Below are 22589 nucleotides of genomic sequence, written 5' to 3'. Positions count from 1 at the left end.
TTCACCAAATTTCATGATTCTTTTATTTTTATGCACGAATTATGTATTTTTATGGTTTTTTCTTTAAAAGACCTCTATGTGTCGTAGCTTCACTATAGCTGAAGCTAGCTTAAAAAAAAAGATGCCACTATTTATTATAGCCCGCAATTCTAAACTTTGACGAGACGAGGTAGGAATGACCAACCAAACAGCTTCTCTCCATCGCTTGTGTGGATGGATACGACAACCAAACAAAAGGCTACTTCATTTATTAAATCAGGCCATCGTATTATATTGGGAAAGAAACCAATCACACTCTAAATCACCTAAGCTTAATTAAGGTCCACTCAACTAGTGGATAACCATTTGCCTCTCCGGCATGGCGGGTTTCAAATTTAAACTCCACTCAACTTACACCTTAAATCCACTTCAGTATAATACATATATTACAGATACCACGGACACGATTCACACCCAACTAAAAAGCAGCGACGTCCACACGACTCCAGACGAGAGAGGAAAAAAAGGCAGATAAATTACATAGGTTCGGGAAACAAAAGTAAATTAAGGACCATGTCACCATGAAAGCAAGCGTTGCCATTTCATACCCATCACCTACCTAATCATGCCGAGCGGTATGGCCGGCGCCCCCATCACGGTGCCGCCGGCAACTCCTCGCCTCTGCCGGTCCATGTTGGCCTCCCAACCTACTCACGCACAGACACGACACATCAGTTGTTCGGTAGGTATGGCTATCAGCAGTTCAGCACACACACAGTAAAAAGTTGCTTGCTTGCAAGCAAGCTTGCCAGCAGCACCTGACCTGAGAAGCAAAGCGTGCGCTGCACTTACCGATCCCCAGGTCGAACCCGCGGTTCTTGAGCTCGCGGTACTCTTGGCACAGCGCCAGGTGCTCGCAGCAGCAGTGCACCAGGAAGTCCGGGCACTCCCCTTCGTCCACGTCGTACTCGGCCCTCAGCTTGGACCGGTAGAGGCACGAGTACAGGCACCCCATCCCCGTCGAGGCGCAGATGAGCCCATAGATCAGTCCACTCGCGAGACATGCTGCCAAGTCAGAGTTTTGCGGCGGTGAATCGGCGAGATCTTTGAGTTGTTTCAGAGATTGAGAACCAGACGAAGCTGAGACTGAGAGGAGATCGACTCACGGCAGGTGCCTTTGTCCACGATGTCAGCGATCTGCCCGAACGTGATGCAGGGGCACAGGCATGTGATGAGACCTGAGCGCCATGGAAGAAACGCATGTCAAGTGGCAACTAACCGAGCTTGAATCGCCACAGGACTGCTATGAACTCTGGCTGGAGAAGACGAAGAGGAAGCGGGGAACGAAGGGATGACTTACAGTTCCCCGGGTCGTCCATGCAGTGGAAAAGGCCGGTGGACCATTTCCTCAGCCCGCCGCCGGGGCGTGAAGGGTTCATGTTCTCCCCGTGCTGCTGCTGGTACGCTGCCGGCGGCGGCGCCGTTGGCGGAGCCCCGGAGCTGCTGAATTTGTTATACACGTCCGGATGGGCCGACGGATACATTGCTTGGGAGTACGATCTCTTGTTTATGCGAACGGCAGCGCGCAAGGCGCAAGGCAGGACCAGTGCTGCTTTTAATGATTCTCTTTAGCACTCCTCACCAGCCAGGCGGCCCAGGCCCCACGCCGGCGAGGCTTGATCCAAGAGTCTCCCACAAGTCAAGAGTCACGGACTCACGTATAGTAGGCCCCCTTTGCAAAGATCCCGCACCCACTGCCACTTTAGATGCTACTGTTCATCGTAGCTGGATTTCTCTCTCTTTCCTCACCCTGAGGCCCGGTTTAGTTCCGAAAATTTTTGGCTTTTGGCTATTGTACCACTTTCGTTTTTATTTGACAAAAATTGTCTAATTATGGACTATTTAGGCTTAAAAGATTCGTCTCACGATTTCTCGGCTAACTGTGTAATTAGTTTTTTTTTCGTCTACATTTAGTACTCCATGCATGTGCCGCAAGATTTGATGTGACGGGAAATCTTGAAAATTTTTGGTTTTTGGCTTAGAACTAAACGGGGCAGAGGTAGAGGGAAAATATAGAAATTTAGGGACCATAATGTAGCACAAAATAATGCACCAACAAGCTTTCCTATTAGATATAGGCCCCGTTTAGACCATCTAACTATGCTAGCCAACAGAACCAATAACTAGGAGTATTTGTTAGCTGGATGGCAGGTAAAATATTGGTACTCCTGAAATTATTAGGCGAGGATCTAAATAGGTTCTCATTTTTTAGCAGCTAAATATTAGTTATAGAGATTAGTTGTCATGCTAAGATACTCTCTCTCCGTTTCAAATTATAAGAGTATCTCCGAGAGCCTTTCTAAAGTTCGCTCTCTAAATTATCATTTGGAGAGTTATTTATATAAAAATCATTTTCTATATCTTTTAATTCCCCAACAATTTTCTATCACTCTAGATAGACATTCTTGCTTTCTATCTTTGACTAGCGATAAACCTGAAACAGAATATGACTATATTTAGATAATCAATTAAAGAGTCTGTTGGAGGATATTTTTCATCAAAATCTCTGTTACCAGTAATTAGGAAGGATTTAGAGTCTCTTTGAGTTGCTCTAACTCATTCTATTAAATATAGATAGATAGATAGATAGATAGAATAAAATAAAAAATGACTTATGATTTGGAATGAATGGAGTAAAAAACTTTGTTCATATGTATATGCTAAGCAAAATAATGTTATCGTGCAGTTCTTTAATTCCAATGGTGGAAGGGGTTGGTTACAATTTACAAAAGCACCGAGCATTTTAGAGCCTTAGCATATATGCACATTCCGATGCACAATCGTAGCATTTGCTTGTTGTTTTCAGCCAGGGTTTATTAATCATTGTACAGTATTTTTCTCTTACAATAAACAAGCACCAACCGAACTTATCAGTCCAGAAATCAACCAGCGAACATGTTACTATCTTTTTACCTCTGCAAGATGATAAAGAAGAGGATGATGTTGGGCAGGCGTTTGTGAATATCTCGGAAAGTGTTAAAAACAACATGACTGATGCTATAGCGGATAAGAAGTTGATGACTAAGCCCCGTTCGCTTGGTCATATTTGGCTTATAAGCCATGGCTTATCAACCAACGAACAGTATTTTTCTCTCACATCAAACCAGTCAACAACACTTTCAGTCATGGCTTATAAACCAAACCAGCCCAAACAAACAGGGTGTAGTACTCCGACGCAGCGAGTCGTTGCAAAGTGCTAGCCGCACGATTTAGAATCTGATCTGTAGAGAATTGGAAAACCCGGTAGAAAACCGACTTTTGCTGATGAACAACACAGTGGTGGGAAGGTACTATCTGGAGCTGACCTTCAGATTTGGTTCATTGAAGTCGAAGAGGGTACGTGTTGGCCCGTTCGGCTTACTCCATGTCTGACGTGTACGGTTTCTTTTTTCAGCTAAAACAATATTTTTCTCTCACAACATTTCAGCCAGAACAATGTTTTTCAGCTAATTTCAGCTAAGATTCAGCAAGCCGAACGGGATGTATTCAGTCATTCAGACTTTGAATGGACATAGCAAATCACCTGCACGCGCATTGGTTTCCGTCCTGTTCGTTTGGGCTGGTTTGACTTATAAGTCATGGCTGAAAGTACTGTTGACTTATTTAGTATGAGAAAAATATTATTCGTTGGCTAATAAACCATGACTTATAAGCCAAATACGACCAAACGAACATGCTATTCCTCGGCCTTAAAAACTGCTCCCCACGTGGGAAAACTTTGGAAGTTCAATACTCAATGTCATAATTTCTTCTTATCTTGTTTTTTTAATGAATCTTCTTATCTTGATTAATACCAGCTGTGAAGCTGATTACTTCTGCTATAAGGCGGAATCAACCTAAGATTTTGCTGAAATTCTTGACCAACGCTTACCTAATGGCTAAGCCTATGCGTGATTATTGCTTCTCACAAGCAACCTGGCGCCTGGCGGTTACGAATCCTTGAGCAAACGTCGCGTCTCGGCCATCTTCTAGAACAGTACATATCTACTTGGATACGGCTGGCAACATAGATGAATTGTCCGTAGTGGCTCATAGTCACATTCTTCATTGTTCCATGTCCACGAGATCAAATTTGTCACTAGGCAAGCAGCATGACCACTGGGTCCACTGCATGAATAGTGCGTGCACGGCAAAGGTTGAAGGCATCCGATTCTTCGTCCCCGCGCGAGCACATCCTATCCACGAATTCTGATGCCGGCCTTCTCGTTTCAAGCAACGAATCTTAACCATCTGTCAAAAGGCCAAGCGGTGTCCAAGGATCAGCACCTTTGATTCTCCTCTCTGCCTAACAATGCACACGAATTCCACGCCCCGCCCCCATCCCATGTCGTCTGGCCCCGTCCATGACCGGCGTCGCTCTCGCACCAAACGTGCGGCAACCGAACTGCAAATCTCCTGATCCTTCCGGTTCCGGCCTAACCTCGCAGACCGGCCGGGAGACAGTATATATAGCGGCGTTGTTATCAACTATAGCCCACGGTTGTCTCGTGGATACTGGATAGCTATCATATCACCGGACCAGTAGTGTGTAACAATGGCGTTCATGCGGTACTACCGTGCGCTGCCGGAGGGGGAGACGACGGTGGAGGAGTTCAGGGCGTGGCTGAGCCAGTTCGACGCGGACGGCGACGGCCGGATCAGCCGGGAGGAGCTGGAGCGGGCGCTGCGCAGCCTCAACCTGTGGTTCGTGTGGTGGAAAGCGCGGGAGGCGGTGCGCGCGGCCGACGCCAACCGCAACGGCGCGGTGGACGGCGACGAGATGGGCAGGCTCTACGCGTTCGCGCACAAGCACCTCCACCTCAAGATGAGCCAGCTGGACCTGGACCTGGAGGAGTAGTGCTAGCCTGCTAGGGCGCCGGCGAGATCGCTGGGTTTAGATGTAAATTAGAGTGAAGTGTATGTAAACATCGCTTTGTGTGGTCGTGCGCTTGGAAGACTGGTATGTAGACATTTAGTCATTCTCGACGAGTTCGTCAGTTCATTCTGCAGATGCAGTATTTCCTGAATGCAACTTTCATGCTCGTGGATTTGGATGTTCAATAAGCTCGAGAAGTAGAGATGGTGCTATCAATTAGTTTGTACATATAAGTAGTATATATACTCCACAATGTATTAACTGCGTTATTTTTTAGTTTTATACTGCAACGCTTTTATGAATTTTTACATTGTAAAGTCTCGACATAATCGAGCCTCACGCACATGTGGATATGTACAGGCAACTTTCATGTAAAGGGTAATCTACTTCAACTAAAAAATTTCACCACAAAATCTTAGCTGTTAACTATCGCAAGACTTAAAACCCAAGGGCTTCCTCTTCTAAGCTTTTGAGCTCTAAAAACTTTAGAGCACTTTTATTTATGTTTTTTTGAGGTCCAAAGCTCTAATGTGAGATGGACTAAAATTTAGGCCTAATTTTATACCATATGTTTGGAGCTTTAGTTTTAAAATTTAGAGCTCTAAAGTTTAGAGCAGAGGATCCAAACATACCCTAAATAAGGACATGTTTGATCCATTAGCACTAAAATTAGCAGCTAAAATTAGTACTAGTGGATTCAAACAGACGCACTAATAAACCTGCAAATTATCAGCAGGAGAGCTGCTAACTATTAGTTTCATTAGCAGTTTTGGAGTTGCTAATAGATGCTGATAGCTCATATGTACCTTCAACCCACTATCCAACCACCTATTAGCAGGTGGATCCAAACAGCTCCCGTCAAAAATTAGGTAGCTAAAAATTAGCAACTATTAGCTATTAGCTAGCTAATTTTTAGTGCTAATGGATCCAAACATGTTCTTAGACCACCCTGTTAGATAAAAAAAATCAACCACCATGTTGGATAAAAAAAAATCACTACCGAAGAGGTGAGAAACAAATCCTTTTTTCAAGAAAGAAAATCTTTAACCAATAATAATTGAATAATCTGCTGTTCACAACTTTGTAAGTTGTCTTGACAATTTTTGGGTGCTCGCGACAATTGTAGTTTCTTTCACGTGCAAGTTGGATGTAATAAGTCCTTACCTAATATCCGCTAGTTACATGGAAAAAAAGCTAGATCATGGTTATCCTTGGCATACTTTGTGAAAAACAGTTTATAGCAATGGGATAAATTTTTTTTAGAGACGGCTGGTGATGGAGCCGTCCCTACAGTGGCGTGCTCAGGAGCCCAGAGACCAGCCGTTTCTACAAATGGAACAGCACGGGTGGCTGGTGATACGAGCCGCCCCTACAAATATATCTGATTTGTAGAGGCGGCTCACTCACAAGCCGCCCATGGTGTTTTTATTTGTAGGGGCGGCTGGTGATTGAACCGCTCCTACAAATGCCTCGCGTATAATTACCTGTCATTTGTAGGGGCGACTCACCAGCCGCCCCTACTAATGACCCACATATAAAAAACCTGCAGCACCTTCTTTCTCCTCGGGTCACTAACTCCAACCCGTGAAAGAAAGGTGGAGAGGCCTTGGACACCTCCTAAAAAAATGCTCTACTAAGGGGGGAATGTTTTGGTCTCAAATCCTTTGGTGGAGAGGTTGTAGAAGGTAAGAAAATGCTATTCAACATCTTTTTTGAAGTTTTAATGGTTGGTTAGTGAGTAATTAGAGTTTTATTTTTCTCTCTCTTCTATGGTGCTTGAGCTACTTATGAAGCAAATTAGACCTAAGTTTTAAATATACTAGAGTAAATTAGGTAGGAAAACAAGATCATACCCTTATTTGGTCCATGTTTCTTGATTTTAGTGAATAATTAGTTAGTTTTATGGATGTTTCAGGTGCATGTAGATCTAGATCTAGGGTTTAGTTTTTTTTATTAATTTTGTTTTTGTAAATTTGTGTTTGATGAAATTGGACTAGAGTTTGCATGAAAGATATTGGGTAAAATATAATTGTTGCTAATTGTTGTCTTTGAAATTGTTTATTGTAATCAACAAATATATATTTTAATTATTTATGGATAAATGGGCCATTAATTAATTTTCCTCTACCATGGTGTGTTTGTATGCTTCATGTAATTATATTTGATTTATATTCATATATATATGAAGTATACACAATTATTCTCAAGTAATTATTAATTTGATTTATTTTTATATATATCTGAATAAGTAGTCCTTTAATGTTTGTTTTGTTGTTGTAAAAGATGGAGTACATGAACTCTTGGATGTATGGTTCGTTAAGGTTCAAGGCAGGTTTCCATGAAGAGGTGGATAAATTTATTGAAGCTGCAAAGAAGCATGCAACGATATTGATAGAGAATAAGGATGCAATTATTTGTTCCTATAAAGATTGCAAGAACCGTATGGCATGGACAGATGTGACTATCATCAGATCACATTTGATTATGCGAGGATTTGTTGAGGACTACATAATATGAATTCATCATGGTGAAACGGTTATTGTCAACAACGAGGATGAGGAGGAATACGACGACGAAACCCTAGAATCCCTGTCCCAATATTCAGCAGAGCTTGATGCACGAATGGATTCCGAGTTTGGCAATGAATAAGGTGGTGATGCTGGTGGTTGGGATGGTAACGACGAAGGTGGTGCCAATAATGATGGTGGAGCATGTGTCGGGGATGAAGATGATTAGGAGGACATAATTCGAGCCCTTGAACCAGAGATTTTACTAAATAGCCCAAAAAGTCTAGAAAATTTGGCAAAGGTGACAAAAGCATCGAAGGAGACTGTGTATGGTGTTGAAAAGGGTTGTCCGACACATTGGACATTGCTACATTTTGTGTTTGAGCTACTCATCCGAAAGGCTAAGTACGGCTGGTCAGACTATAGTTTCAATGATCTATTGCATCTTTTGTCATAGGTGCTGCCACAACCAAACTTAGTTCCCGCCAACACATACCAAGCGAAGAAGGTCATAAGTCCGTTGACAATGGGGGTTGAAAAAATCCATCCATGACTCAACCACTATACTTTTTCGTGGCAAAACATTCAAGTCACTGGATAAATGTCCCTGGTGTGGGGCCAGTCGGTACAAGAACAATGACCTTTACGGTGGGGACGAAGCCTCCACGGGGAAAAAGAGGAATAAAAAGGGTACAAAAAAGGTGGTATAAGAATCTTAGCCCCTAGAGGACACTCTATTAGGCAACGATGCAAAGCAGAGAAGAATTCCTGCCTTGGTAATGTGGTACCTGCCAGTGATCGACCGCTTGAGAAGTATCTTCCTAAACCCTAAAGAAGCCACACTCATGACATGGTGGGATGATGAGCACAAGGTGGATGATGATAAGATTGCACACCCGGTGGATTGTAGTCAGTGGCAAAGGTTCGATAAGAAGCACAAAGAATTCAACGATGACCCAAGAAATGTATAATTTGGCTTGAGCACTAATGGAATGAATCCCTTCAATGAGAGGATGAGAGATCACAACACTTGGCCAGTGATCTTGACCATGTACAACATCCAAATGTGGTTGTGTTAGAAGAGAAAGTGCCTTCTCCTCACTATTCTTATTTCTGGCCCTATACAACCAGTTATTGATATAGACGTGTTTCTCGAGCCTTTGATGCAAGAAATGGAGAGGCTATGAAGGCATAGGGAGCTGATGTATGATGCGTTCCGAAAGTAGGACTTCATATGTAGAGCAATAATATTTGTTACTACCAATAATTACCCCGCGCTGTTTGTTTTATCTGAACAGATCAAAGGGAAGACGGGATGCTTGGTTTGCTTGGATGGTACTACATGGGTGTACCTGGATGCATCCAAGAAGATAGTTTACCTAAGGAACCGATGCTTCTTAAAGACAAGTCACAAGTACCATAGTAAATTGTTCTTTAGATTTTATGACAATACCCCGGAGATTGAACCCCCTCTGGAGAGACATCATAACGGAGAATATGTGTACAGAATGGTGAAAACATACACGTCGTCTATGGAAAGAATAATCCGAATGGGACGAATAGAGATAGAAGCACACCTTCTGTCGAAGGTGTACCTTTCAAGAAACAACCGATCTTCTTTCAGTATCTGTCTTATTGGCCAGACTTAGAGGTCCCTCATGCCATTGATGCTATGCACGTGCAAAAAAATATCTTTGAGAGTCTCATTGCTACCTTGATGGACACAGGCAAGTCAAAGGATGGTCTAAAAGCACGAAAATACATGGTGCAGCTAAACGCGATGCACAGCTTCACCCGGTACCTAAGGCTAATGAAAAATACACTCTGCCCGTGGTGTGCTTCAACCTAACACCAGACAAGAAGAGAGCTATATGCACTTTCCTGAGGAGGGTCAAAGTCTCGACTAGGTTTTCAGCAAATGTGAAGAAGCTAGTGTCGATGAAGGACTTGTCAATAACACACTGCAAGGCTCACGATTGTCATGTGATGCTGACAGTGTTTCTACCTATTACAATCAGGGCTATAAAGACAGAGTTCTTGAAAATGGCCATCACCCGCATGTGCTATTTCTTTTCGAAGATCTCACAGAAGATGATTGGCAAGCAAGAGCTGAGTGACCTACATGAATTTGTGGTAGAGACACAAAACCAACTAGAAATGTGTTTACCTCTTGCTTTTTTGATATAATGCCATATCTCATGATTCACATGGTTCATCAGATACAGGCGTTGGGCCCTTGCTACTTGCATGAAATATGGTCCTACGAGCGGTTCATGTCGGTTCTAAGTCGATACGTGCATAATCGAGCATACCCAAATGGCTCCATAATAGATGGTTATAATACTAAAGAAGTCAAAGTGTTGTCAAGAGTACCTAAAAGTACAGAAAGGAATTGGTAAATCCGATTATCGTCACAAGGGTAGGCTGGCTAGGAAGGGCACCAGTGATAGAAAAGTGTTCATCAACCATGATTACAAAGAGGCGAGTCAGGCGCATTACAATGTCTTACAGAGTACACAACTGATGCAGCCGTATATTGATGAACACTTGGCTATCATTATGGCGAAGAGAAATGGTTGTTCGAATGATTAGGTCATGAAACAACATAAGCAACGACTAACTACATGGTTGAAGGACCAAAATATACCTCCTAGAGAAATCATAGACTCTATTACCATCAGTAGGTTGATGGAGGGGCCATCGAGACAAGTGACATCTTGGAATGCTTATGACATCAATGGGTATACGTACTATACCTATGCAAAGGATAGTAAATATGTGAACCAAAACAGCGATGTTCGAATAGAGGCTCTCGATGGATTGGGGCAAAAGATCTAATACTTTGGCATAATGAAGAGATATGGGAACTTGACTATGGAAGGGATATAACGGTGGCCCTGTTTCGATACCGCTGGATCAAACAACACCAACTGAACGAGATCGGATTGAGAGTTCTGAACCTCAAGAATCTAGGCTACCAAGATGACCCTTAGGTGCTCGCTTCACGTGTCGCACAAGTTTTCTATATGTCTGATCCACAAAGTAACCTCCCCCGAAGAAGAAGACAAAGCACGTGGTTGCCTCCGAAAAACAACACATTATCGGAGTTGATGACGTGGACGATGTTAAAGCTTACAATAACTACAATAAGATACCGCTATTCATAGACTTTTCAAAGAATATCAGTGTTGTAGAAAAGAACCTACCCAAAGACATTGACATGGGAACAAAAAGGTGTCAAGGAGAAAGTCGTTACAGCAGGCTAGCTAGTTGTAGAACGTGGAGTGCTTGTGTAAGTGTGTGTTTATAAGACTTCATTTATGCATGCATATGAGACTATATATTTATGTATGTGTGTAAGACTATATATTTATATATATATGTGTGAGACTATATTTATGCATGTGTGTGAGACTACCCTTTGCAACATCCAGATGAATCTATTTCAACATCCACTCAATTATTACTAAAACTTTATGAAATCACTTAACACTTTATGAAATGAAGAAATGGCCAAAATAAAAATAGGAGATATTGATGTGTTCAACAACTTTTATATTCATCACCTTTACAGCTGAAATCATTTAGTAGTTGAAAATCAGATTTGAAACTATCATTTTCTAAAATTCAAAATTTGAACGGTTCAAATTTTATCAAATAAAAAGATGACCAAAATAAAAGTTGTAGATAGTGACGTGTTCAACAACTTTTATATTCATTACCTTTACAGCTGAAATCATTTAGTGGTTGAAAATCAGGTTTGAAGCTGTTATTTTCTTAAATTCAAAATTTGAATTGTTCAAAATTAGTGACAAAGATAGATGACTAGACTAAAATGATAGAACATGATTTTAGAAAATTTTAGAAAAAAAATCATCACATTTGGAGTTAGTACGAGGAAGAAAAACTAGTTACAAGTTTCAGCCATAGATTAAAAAGAAAAATCATATTTGTTCATCATTGATCATCCTGAACAGTTGTGATTTTTCTTTTTAATCTCTAGATAAAATTTGTAACTAGTCTTTCTCCCTCATACTAACTCCAAATGTGATGATTTTCTTCCTAAAATTTTCTAAAATCATGCCCTATCAAGTTAAAGTGTTGATTTGGTTATTCTTTTTATTTGACAAAGTTTGAGCAATTCAAATTTTCAAATTTAAAAAAATGACATGTTCTAATGAGATTTTCAACCATTAAATGATTTCAGCTGAAAAAGTGACAAGTACCAAAGTTGTATAACTCATCAAGATCTACAACTTTTATTTTGGTCATTTCTTCATCTCACAAAGTGATAGTAAACATTGTTCATAAATCAACATGTCTCTCGTATAGTTCATGAAACTATGAGTCATATGTGAATTTATGAACAATGTTTACTAATACTTTGTCACATGAATAAGTGATCAAAATAAAAGTTGTATATAGTGATGAGTTCAATAACTTTTATGTTCATGACTTTTATAATTGAAAGCATTTAATGTTTTAAAATCTTGTTTGAAGTTGCTATTTATTCAAGTTCAAAATTTTAACTGTTCAAATTTGGTCAAATGAAAAGATTACCAAAATATAAGTTGTACATCTTGATGAGTTCTACAACTTTGATATTTACAAAATTTTTATTTGAGATCATTTAGTGTCCTAAAATTCTCTTTGTTGTTTTGAAATTCAAATTTTAAAATTTTATTTTTGTAAAGAAGAAAATATAAATTATATCTATATATATATATGATGAAATTGTTTATATTTATTTATACATATATAGAATAATAAAAAAAGTATTATATAAATTTATATTGTGTTCTTTATATATAAATTACAAAATTATTAATTAAAATAAATTAAAAATATTTGTAGGGGCGACTTTCTCAGGAACCGCCCCTACAAAATCAATTTGTAGGGGCGGCTTACTCTGGAACCGCTCCTACAAATTGATTTATAGGGGCGGCTGCCTCAGGAACCGCCCCAAGAAATGACCTACGATATAAAACCAAGAGCTCGCGGGAGACTGAAATTACTCCAAGTCCTGGGCGCTTTCTTCCTCTCGGACGTCGGTAGGCTGTCGATTTTTTCTCTGCCGCACCCATTGCCGCCGCCGCCGTCTCTGTGGCCTACAACCGCCTTCTCTGACCTCCTCCATCCTCACCTAACTGCACCTCCATCCACCGCTCCCCAACCACCACCTTTCCGCACGCCGCCGAGGCTAGGGTTTGAGCTCTACCGGCTCAGCCGCGTGCTCTAGCTAGTGTCCCCGCCACCGGCGCTCCCTCTCCGACCTCGACCACTGAACTCGTCGGCCCGCGCGCGCTCTCCGACATCCCTCCACCTCGCTATCGCTTGGTCACTCTCGTGCGTGCGACGTCGATGCGGGGGTCGCTCTCGGGCGCTCCTCCACCGCCGCCACCTTGCTCCTCGTTCGCCGTCGCCATCTCCACCGCCATTGCCATCCGTCTTGAAGGTCACTGCACCTCATCTCCTTCGTTGCAGTAGTTTCTAGATCCGCTAGGGTTTGACCCACACCTCATCTCCCCTTCTTCTCTTGTCACACCATTTAGGAGATCCCGATGCTTGCCATCAAAATTGCATTATCTTTATACCTAATTAGGAGACCATACTACTAGATTTTTCTATAATTTGATGAAGCTACATCACTTGTAGTTTTCATATATGTTCATTATTCCACTTAAATAACTAAATAAATTAAGAAAGGCATTAAACGAAATTAATTGGTGGTGAACACCTTACTTTCTGGTGATCTTATATCATGTGTGAACTTGTGATGCACTTGGTTTGGTCAGAAATCATGTTTAGCACATAAGTAAATATTTAATTTTAGCATTTTTATAATTCTGGATAGTTTCTAGCACTTGGTGAATTAGGCTTTGATAATGGTGTTTTCTGGGAATCATGTGAATACCAAAGTTGTAGTTAACTTACAAAACTAGCTTGTGTTAAAATTTGGTGGTATTTGGCCAAGTAGTTTAGGAGATATGGCTGTTCTCAGTTTGAGTCCAGTTTTTGCTGCTCTCTGTCTTATGAAGATAGATTTCTGTTGTTAAGTGATTTCGACCTAATAAAAGTTGGAATCATGCCTTGAGGTCTGAAAATAAATTTTAGACAATTTCATAAGCTTTCTAAATTGTCTTGTTGCATGTCATTTGGATTTGTAAATCTCCAGTTATGATCAGTTTACTATGCTACTGTTGCTCTCTTACTACTGCTACTACTCTGTACTATACTTCATTCCTCTCTTTTGCTTGCTTTGATGTGCAGCTACCACTACCTAACTACTACTGCTCTGCTTTCCGATATTTACTACTCTGTTATGTCTCTATCTCACTATTTTCTAGCTCGACTAAACTGCTCTTTTTTGGCTACTCTTCTATGCTTCGGGCAGCCCTTCGGGGTCAATTTGAAACAGCCGAAGGACTTAGCATAGGGCAAGGCAAGTGCTTGCTATGCTTGCTCTCTCCCTCTCTACTGCTGTCTGGTGCTTGTTGTGCCTACTCTCTCCATCTTTGGTGCTGCTGGTGCTGTCTGGTGCTTGTTGTACTTCCTCTCTCCCTCTCCTCTCTCCCTCTCTAGAGCTGCTGGTGCAAATACCAGAGATGGCGTGTTTGTTTTGCTTTGAAGTGGGTTTTAGTGGGATGACAGAAACGACGTGCAAATACAGACGCATGCTAGTTGCTAACTTGCTACCCTCCTCAGCTCCTCCCCTGTGCTACCCTCCTCTCCTCTATTTTTGCCACCTTTCCTATCCTTTATGTTTGGGAGCAGCTGCTACTTTTTTACACCTTTTCCTTTCTATGTTTGTTAAGCAGCTGTTGCTTTTTTTGCCAAATCTCCCCTCTCCTCTCATCTCCTTTGTTTTGCCAATGATGAAATTGTCTAAGTCCATACATTATATGGAATATGAGCTAATGATCAAGAACTTGTGAGGAACTTGGCATCATTAGCAACCGCCGCTACATTACCTTCTCCTCTCTTCTCTGTTATGATGCCTTGATGCTTCAAGTTCATGATCAAATGATGATTGACATGTTTCTGAGGCCTCTACTATAGCTACTACTCATTTTTTGATATATTGTTGTTTTATAGGACTACTTTGGTTTATAGACCTTTTTTATTTTTTATACCTTCTCACGTACCTAAAGCACACTTTCTTGCATCTATTAGAACAAAGCGTGAAATAATGTCGTGGATACCCGACAGTGCAGCCCGATGCCTCGAGTATGATGAGTAGCCAACCTATGAGGAGCAAGCACTAGAGGACTAGCTTACTCAGGAGTAGTTCAATAACGAGTTAGAAAAGGATCTAGAAGTGATGCTTACTCAGGAGCAGTGTGACGAGGAGGAAGGGGAGCAGAAGGAAGAGCAGGAGAGGCTACTGAAGGCGAAGAAGAAGAGGAGGATGATGATGACTCAGAAGAGGGATATGTAAGTCTTGAGGATCCTTTCTCACATGAAGCCAGAATGAGGCCAACAGAGGAAGATTTGGACAAGGATTTTGACCCGAATGAGGATGTAGGGATAAAGCCTTAGCTTGTAAATTTTGCTAAAGCTTTGGCTGTGTTACCTCTGCTAACACTTTGACCTATCATATATATAGGTCCCTCCTAAAACTTGGAAAAGACAACGTCGACGTCCGTGACATCTCGCTGGACAAGATAGAGTAGAGGAAAGGAGAGCAGAGGCAACAGCCACAGAGACGGACATTGAGGCCTCTACTCCACAACCTCAAGACACAACCATGACTACCAAGCCTAAGAGGAAACAAGGGGATAGAAAAGCAAATCTATATCCAGATAAGACATGTTATGTGATAACGGAGGCCAAGCCAGCAGGGGAGATCCTTGAGCCGAAGGAATTAAGAGGATGATTCCGTAATGCGATCGGCGCCCTAGTGTGGGGGATATACCCCCGGGTACCACAAGATGGTACATGAGCCGCACCATCTGAGGTGGCCCGGCCTATGAGATCAAGGCATACACGGCAAGATTACAAGTTGTACTAGATATTGTAATAGTACCAAATAGGATACTTTACTTGTAACCCTCCTCCTCCAGACTATATAAGGAGAGGCAGGGGTCCCCCTAAGGGAGGTTGATCCATCTACATCTCAATACAATACACCAAAGACACAGGACGTAGGGTATTACATCGATCAGACGTCCCGAACCTGTCTAAATCGCTGTCTCTACGCCTTGTGTCACCATCTGGTTCCTGATTACACGCACCGTCTATCGACAATCTACCATCATGGGCATACCCCTAGATGGACTGCCGATCATATTTCGTCGACAGTGGCGTGCCAGGTAGGGGTCCCCTCTAGGGGTTGTCCCCTTTAGGGGTCGTGCGCGCTGATCCCTGGCGAATCAGATGGCATAACTCAAGATCAACATCCTTCGCGACAACTCAGCTGATCGCGCTGACATCCTTCAATGATCATGGCGCATCTCCGAGCAGCACGCGTCGCCAAGTCGAAGCACTGCTATCCCGGCAGCGACTTATCGACGACCGACGGCCCGCTAGATAGCAAGATCGCCTCGGCATCACACGATGATTTGCAATGGCATGCTATCACGCGTGGTGATTCTGGACCATGAACAGTCGTACAAGCAATGAGCAGCGTCAATCGCGGCGGCTTCTCGACTCCCGCTCAGATTGGACTCCTCGTGCTTGTACGGATCTACTACTCAGAGTATAAACGGATCTGCATGCATGCAAATATGCAACCATGGATCTATAGGGGCACATGCATGTGCATGTGTATACGTACGTGTGGATCATGCGGCCGCAATCAAGCCGAGCACTGTCTATTCATCCCGTCTTGTGACAAGCTCTCCAACACCGACATGACCGCCGAGATGATCTTCCGAGGCATCGAACAAGCTATCTGACTGCATCAAGCCACCGTGCTATGTTACAGAACCATGCAACCATGCAACCAAGGAAGCATATATGTGGTATACAGGGCCATGCATCAATGGAGTGCGTATACATGTATATGTCACCGTTTCTTGCATAGCAACTGATACTTCATACAAGTCCAAGTTAGATCACCACACAAGCCAACGACGACTACGAAGACAACGCACGCATCGAGCCATCTAGCGAGCCACGTCGAGCCAAGCAGGCCGATTGAGCAATCCGTCCGAGCTCACGTCGACCACGTCCCGAGCGGCTCCGCCGAGCTCCGACCACCAGACCACGTCGACCACGTCTCGAGCGGCTCCGCCAAGCTCCGACCACTAGACCACATTGACCACGTCCTGAGCGGCTCCACCGAGCTCCGACCACCAGACCACGTCGACCACGTCCCAAGCGGCTCCGTCGAGCTCCGACCACCTCGACCACCAGACCATGTCGGAGCTCCGACCACCTCGACCACCAGACCACGTCGCAATGATGATCGCCACAAAGAACGGCGCTATGACAACCGCGACCACCGTCACAATAGGCCGAAAAGTACGAGGATCGGACAACTTTATTGCCATCGACCAGATTTCTATCCAAAGATAAGTACACTTCTAATATTTATATTTAATATAATTTTCATTACGACGTTCCTCCACAACGTCCTTGTCATGATTATTCTTCAAATAACGTTTGTCCATGTATACCATCTTAAATATAACATACAACTATACTTAATGCAAATCCTCAACCAGTCATGTTGACGCTCGATGCCTCTAGAGATGGCCCTGTCTCCGGCTCCTCCCTACACGTGCACGAGCGTCTGCCCTCTGCGTTATGGGTGGTCGGCAGCGGCTCCTTAGCGACGCTTTGTTCTTCCTACACGTGCACAGGCTCCGCGCCCCACGTTATGGTTAACGGGCTAGCTATGGCTGGAGACTCAGCTACATACTAACTGGTTGGGCAGTTTATATTAAGTATAAACACAAACTTCACATTAACACTAATGTTTACAAAGCACCAACTGCTTTATCACATCATGCTCATTTGCAAATGACTGCTGAGCGTCATACGCTATTTCTTCACCGCTGATTTTTTCTCCATAATTTATTATTTTGTACATCATGTACTACCATTCTACATATTTATATTGCAGTAATTTCGAGCTATGCTCGGGGACTTCGTCGCTCGCTTCTTGACCTACGCTCGGGGACTACCTCGATCACTCTCCGACCACGGCTCGGGGACTTCGTCGCTCACTCCTTGACCTGTGCTCGGGGACTGCCTCGACCACTCTCCGACCACGGCTCAGAGACTTCGTCGCTCGCTCCTCGACCTGTGCTCGGGGACTGACTCGATCACTCTCTGACCATGGCTCGGGGACTTCATCGCTCGCTCCTCGACCTGTGCTCGGGGACTGCCTCGACCACTCTCCGACCATGGCTCAAGGACTTTATGTCTCGACTACATGTGACTGGCAACTCGCATATAGTTGGGATATTTTTTCTCACTTAGACTTTGCTACAAGGCTCATACCTCGCCTTCCAACAAGCTCGGGGACTACATCGGTATGATGCACCTACCGATGCATCTCGTATCGCCTGTACGACGATTGGGTTCTCAACTTAACTAGGAATTCTTTTTAGACTCTGGCACCACGTGCCTACGTCACCTACTACCAGGCTCGGGGACTAAGTGGGCACACTTCACCTTGCAGTGAATGTGTTTGGTTTTCGACCCCTACGCCTCTGATGATCAAGGACGCTATGCTTCAAGACGCACTTACATTTCTTTTCAGAAATACAAGTGGGCACACTTCCCAAGACGGAAATCTTTTTCTTTCTTCTTAAGAGCACCATACATTCTTTGGACAACCTACTTCTCCGGCGACAACGGTGGTCGAAGATGTCAAGAACTCAAGCCTCACTGTTCAGAGAAGGCTGAAACGTCGTGTCGCATCAGAATATATGGCGCTCAGGGACTAGCTATGGGGGATATACCCCCAGGTACCACAAGATGGTACATGGGCCACACCATTCGAGGTGGCCTGGCCCATAAGGTCAAGGCATACACGGCAAGATTACAAGTTGTACTAGATATTGTAATAGTACCAAATAGGATACTTTACTTATAACCCTCCTCCTCTAGACTATATCAGGAGAGGCAGGGGTCCCCCTTAGGGAGGACGATCCATCTACATCTCAATACAATATACCAAAGACACAGGACGTAGGGTATTACGTTGATCAGACGGCCCAAATCTATCTAAATCGCTGTCTTTGCGCCTTGTGTCATCATCTGGTTCCTGATTATATGCACCGTCTACCGACAATCTACCATTATGGGCATACCCCTAGATGGACTGCCGACCATATTTCATCGACACCTAGTAATAGATAAATTGAACCCAGCAATCCCTAACTGGAAAGAGGTACCAGAGAAGAAAAATGATGAACTATGGGATAGGCAGCTAAAGCTCAATTTTAGATTTCTGGAGGGTAAGCACAAACTAGTAAAAAACAATGCTTTCAGGATGATGGGAGAGTCATTCCAATGTTGGAGTTTGGAGCTCAATAAGAAGTGTATCCAAAAGGGGTTAACTCATTTCAATGAGTTCAACAAAATAACTCCTAGTCAATGGGAGGAGCTCATGGCTCAGAAGACTTCACCGGAGGCATTGGAGCTCAGTGCCTGTAACACCGATCTAATGAAGAGGAACAAACATCATCATCATCTAGGCCCTAGTGGCTACTATGCCAAGGAAGAGCAGTTTAGGAAGATAAACAAAGAGGCCGCAGCTGCTGAGAATATCGATGTGACGAATTTGAAGGTACGCTCAAGGAATTGGATATATGCGAGGAGTACAGAATCATCCGGTAGTAATCTTAAGTTTGATAAGTCAGAGACCCAAGAGGCAACATCAAGGATACTGAAATATGCTGAAGACAAGGAGAAGGGCTCATTCAATCCTTCTAGAGAGAGCGACGAGCTTAGCCTTGGCTTGGGAAACAAGGAGCACACAGGCCGCACCAGGGGGCTAGGGAAAAGGACGACCTAGAAGCATAGATTTGAAGAGGATCGACACATGTACAAGAAACATGGTAGAGACCGGGAGACAAATCTTGAGCTCCAAGTAAAGGCTCTAGTTGAGAAGGCGTTGGAGGAGCGAGGACTGTCTATGGAGCCACAGACATTAATGACGCCACCGGGACAACTGGCATTAGTTGGTAGCCCTCTGAAAGTTCCTAGCAGCTAAGGTTCCATTATAGCCACAACCCCTATCGATCGCATACGGGAACCAACTAGTTGCACCTTGGTGTTTCTCAGTGGCTGGCAGAACATTGTGATGGAGGTGGCAATGGGTGTGGCACATCCACCCGGTGGCTTACACCACAATAATAAGATACCGCCGGACTACACTAGGGTCGAGGTGCATACCATGAAGCCAGAGTTCATGCAGTGGAGGATAGACTATGCAACTCCCGAGGGGCTGGTGTTACTCAGAGACGTAATGGGGCAGTTCATCCTTTGGCACAAATGGGATATTATATTGTCTGCTTCTTCGCTTCCTCCCCATCTCCCAAATTTGGAGCGAGTTGTTGAGGTTGGGGAGATATTTTTACCATCTCCTAACCACCATATTCCTGAGATGCCACATTCTTCCCCGCCTCCTAGCGAGCATATGTCCGATAAGCCACAACCTTCTCTAGCTCATACCAATCAAGTACATGATGAGATGCCACAGTCTTCTCAACAAGCACAGCCGATACATGAACAACGAGTGCCTCTTGAAGAAGATGATGCACAAGAAGATGATGACGTGCCTAAATAGGAACTTCAAAAGAAGCATCCAATCACTATAAGACCAGTTTATGTTTCGATGAAAGACGTCTCGTCGGTGCACAAGTGGTATTCCCATGACCAGTTCAAGCCTAAGAACCAAGTTAAAAAAGTCACATCACGCGGTTCTGAGGAGGCCATCACTAGCAAACTCTACCAAACAGCAAAGCAATATCCAAATGTTGATGCTATCAAATGGTCAAAGAATTGCCCAAAACATATGAAAGAGGCAAGCCCTTCCTACCAAACCGGGACATACAGTGCCTACCACTTGGAATAAGAAGGTTCCATGATTGGTACTTGCGTGTTCTCCCAACGAGCATAGACCTCGTACAAGCATGCTTCCCCACCAGCACATTTGGAAGCCTAGCCGGGAAAATTATCTTTGACTTCAATGACATACAGACATGCTTTCACCTCGGAGAAATGGAGATGAATCTAATTCGCACATGGTGCCTGTAAGTCCTTGTCCTCCCGATACGATATGAATGTAATCTTTAAATTTTGTTGTAACTAACCCATGCCATGATTTATAGAATGCAAGTGCACATTGTCAAACAAATGCCAAGTGTGAAAGCCGGGTATATATACCTTCAAGCTATAGCACAAACAAATTTTAATTACCCTAAACAGTGGAAACTGGATGTCAAAGAGCTAGCTGCTGGAAAGACCCTTCGGGAGAAAGAGCATATCCGTACGGCGAAACTAAGGGAAGAGTCCCATAAGATTGCGGCATACATTACCCTGGCTTTCAAAATTCTCCAACAACACTCTACTATATGGCTACCATACAACTTTGAGTAAGTTCAACTCTATACTTAAAGCTTTGTTCGATATATTTTATTCGATGCAAAAGAGCTTATCTACTTCTATGATTAAATACATGCAGCAACCACTGGATTTGTATAGGCGTCGATGTCGAGAGGAGCATAGCATGGGTCTTTAATTCAATAGATAGGGACCCGATGACATACAAAGACTTCATATCGATTCTCAAGACGTATACATATCGACAATCCTCATTAGCTTATATGTTTGTATACATACTTGTAACATTCACTTTTGGATACTAACAAGTTGTATTTGATAAAATAATTTGAACAGGGCATTTAGGTTCTATGTCACTAAACATCACGGAAGGCATGATCTAGTAAGGAAGGAAAAGCTGGCTATAAAAACAGTATGTGCGGTAAGTGTAACTTACATTAGTACTCCATTACATGGCTGTCAAAAGCATTACTTAACATTTCTATATGCAAAACACACAGTGCCCTAAGCAGAAGCCTGGGAGTATACATCGTGGATACTATGTATGTTCTATGATGAGTAACACCGGTGCCTACAGAAGACACTCCTTAAGGGTAAGTTTGAGCCTCTTCACCTGTAGTATAAAAACTTCGTACATGGTATGAAATACTAAACCGAAACTCGTTCTCTTGTAGTGGAAAGAAGAGAAAGAAATGAAAAGAGACCCATACAAGGATGACCAACTCTTAGAGCTCGTCGACGACCTTTACAACTTCATATTGGACCAGACTATACACGTCAAAGGCACCTACCATGACCGAGAGTCTGACTTAGGTAGAAATGCTCAGTACCAACACCTTCATGAGATCAAAAGGCTAGCCCTAGGACGTTGATAACAATGTGTATAGAATTTGACATTGGTTTTACCTTGTGAATTATGTCTATTTAATGATGGATTGTATATATTCTTGTGAATTGGACTTGTAATTATAGTTTATATAATACTCTTGTGCTTGTAGTTTATATAATACTCTTGAGCGAACGCGGTTCGAAACGTTGGTTGTGGGGCGTTCGGCGGGATTATCTCGCTTTCCTCGCTCATGTTAGTCGCGGGGCGTTCGGCGGAACGTTGGTCGCGGGTGTTCGGCAACGCAGACGCTGGATGGAATACACGGAAACAAATAGTGTTCTAGTCGAATTTGAGTTATAAATTTGAATTTTTTTGGCGGGAAAATATACTGTAGGGGCGGTTCTAGGCTGAACCGCCCCTACAAACAGGTATCATAGGGGCGGCTGGTACTACAGCCGCCCCTACAAATCGATTTGTAGGGATGGCCTAGGAACCGCCCCCTATAAATGCATGATTTGTAGAGACGGTTTGGTAGGGGCGGCTAGCCAAACCGCCCCTACAAATGGTCTTAAGCCGCCCCTACAAAACGTTTATGTAGTAGTGGCAATCCTTAGAGCATCTCCATCTTATTGAGATTAGGTGATAATATTTTTCTACAAGAGTTTGATGGCAAAAATCAAGTTATAGCATATCCCCTTTCATATTTTTTCTCAAATATGAGAGAACCACCCCTGAATCCCTCGAAGAAAGAGGAAGAACACGTTTTTTTTCAATTCACTTCCTTTCTTCCCCTCTCACTAAACAGGAGGATCATCGTCTGCCGACACCGCCATCCCAT

At 43.2% G+C, this 22589-nt stretch overlaps 2 protein-coding genes across 2 annotated transcripts; one reads left to right on the top strand and one right to left on the bottom strand.

The window, feature by feature from the left end:
- Positions 1–315: 315 nt before the first annotated feature.
- LOC136474950 (cell number regulator 1-like) lies at positions 316–1626 on the bottom strand. Its single transcript, XM_066472513.1, has 4 exons — positions 1340–1626; positions 1146–1217; positions 832–1044; positions 316–686 (listed from the first exon to the last, which is right to left on the bottom strand). The coding sequence occupies exons 1-4, from the start codon at positions 1521–1523 to the stop codon at positions 595–597; spliced, it is 561 nt and encodes a 186-aa protein (XP_066328610.1). The 5' UTR covers positions 1524–1626; the 3' UTR covers positions 316–594.
- A 2916-nt stretch (positions 1627–4542) lies between these two features.
- LOC136474949 (probable calcium-binding protein CML17) lies at positions 4543–5133 on the top strand. The gene has a single exon (XM_066472512.1). It carries the CDS (start codon positions 4574–4576, stop codon positions 4874–4876), a length of 303 nt encoding a protein of 100 aa, XP_066328609.1. The 5' UTR covers positions 4543–4573; the 3' UTR covers positions 4877–5133.
- The last annotated feature ends 17456 nt before the right edge of the window (positions 5134–22589 follow it).

The sequence above is a fragment of the Miscanthus floridulus genome, chromosome 8 (genome assembly GCF_019320115.1).
Source record: "Miscanthus floridulus cultivar M001 chromosome 8, ASM1932011v1, whole genome shotgun sequence".
NCBI lineage: Eukaryota > Viridiplantae > Streptophyta > Magnoliopsida > Poales > Poaceae > Miscanthus > Miscanthus floridulus.
This window is presented reverse-complemented; position numbering and strand designations above follow the sequence as displayed.

Excerpts from the sequence above, each read along its gene's own strand:
- LOC136474950 (XM_066472513.1), bottom strand. The coding sequence starts at position 1,523 with ATGTATCCGTCGGCCCATCCGGACGTGTATAACAAATTCAGCAGCTCC. Across the intron at positions 1,045-1,145 it reads CGTGGACAAAGGCACCTGCC|CATGTCTCGCGAGTGGACTG; the intron begins GTGAGTCGATCT and ends CTGACTTGGCAG. Across the intron at positions 687-831 it reads CGGGTTCGACCTGGGGATCG|GTTGGGAGGCCAACATGGAC; the intron begins GTAAGTGCAGCG and ends GTGCGTGAGTAG.
- LOC136474949 (XM_066472512.1), top strand. The coding sequence starts at position 4,574 with ATGGCGTTCATGCGGTACTACCGTGCGCTGCCGGAGGGGGAGACGACG.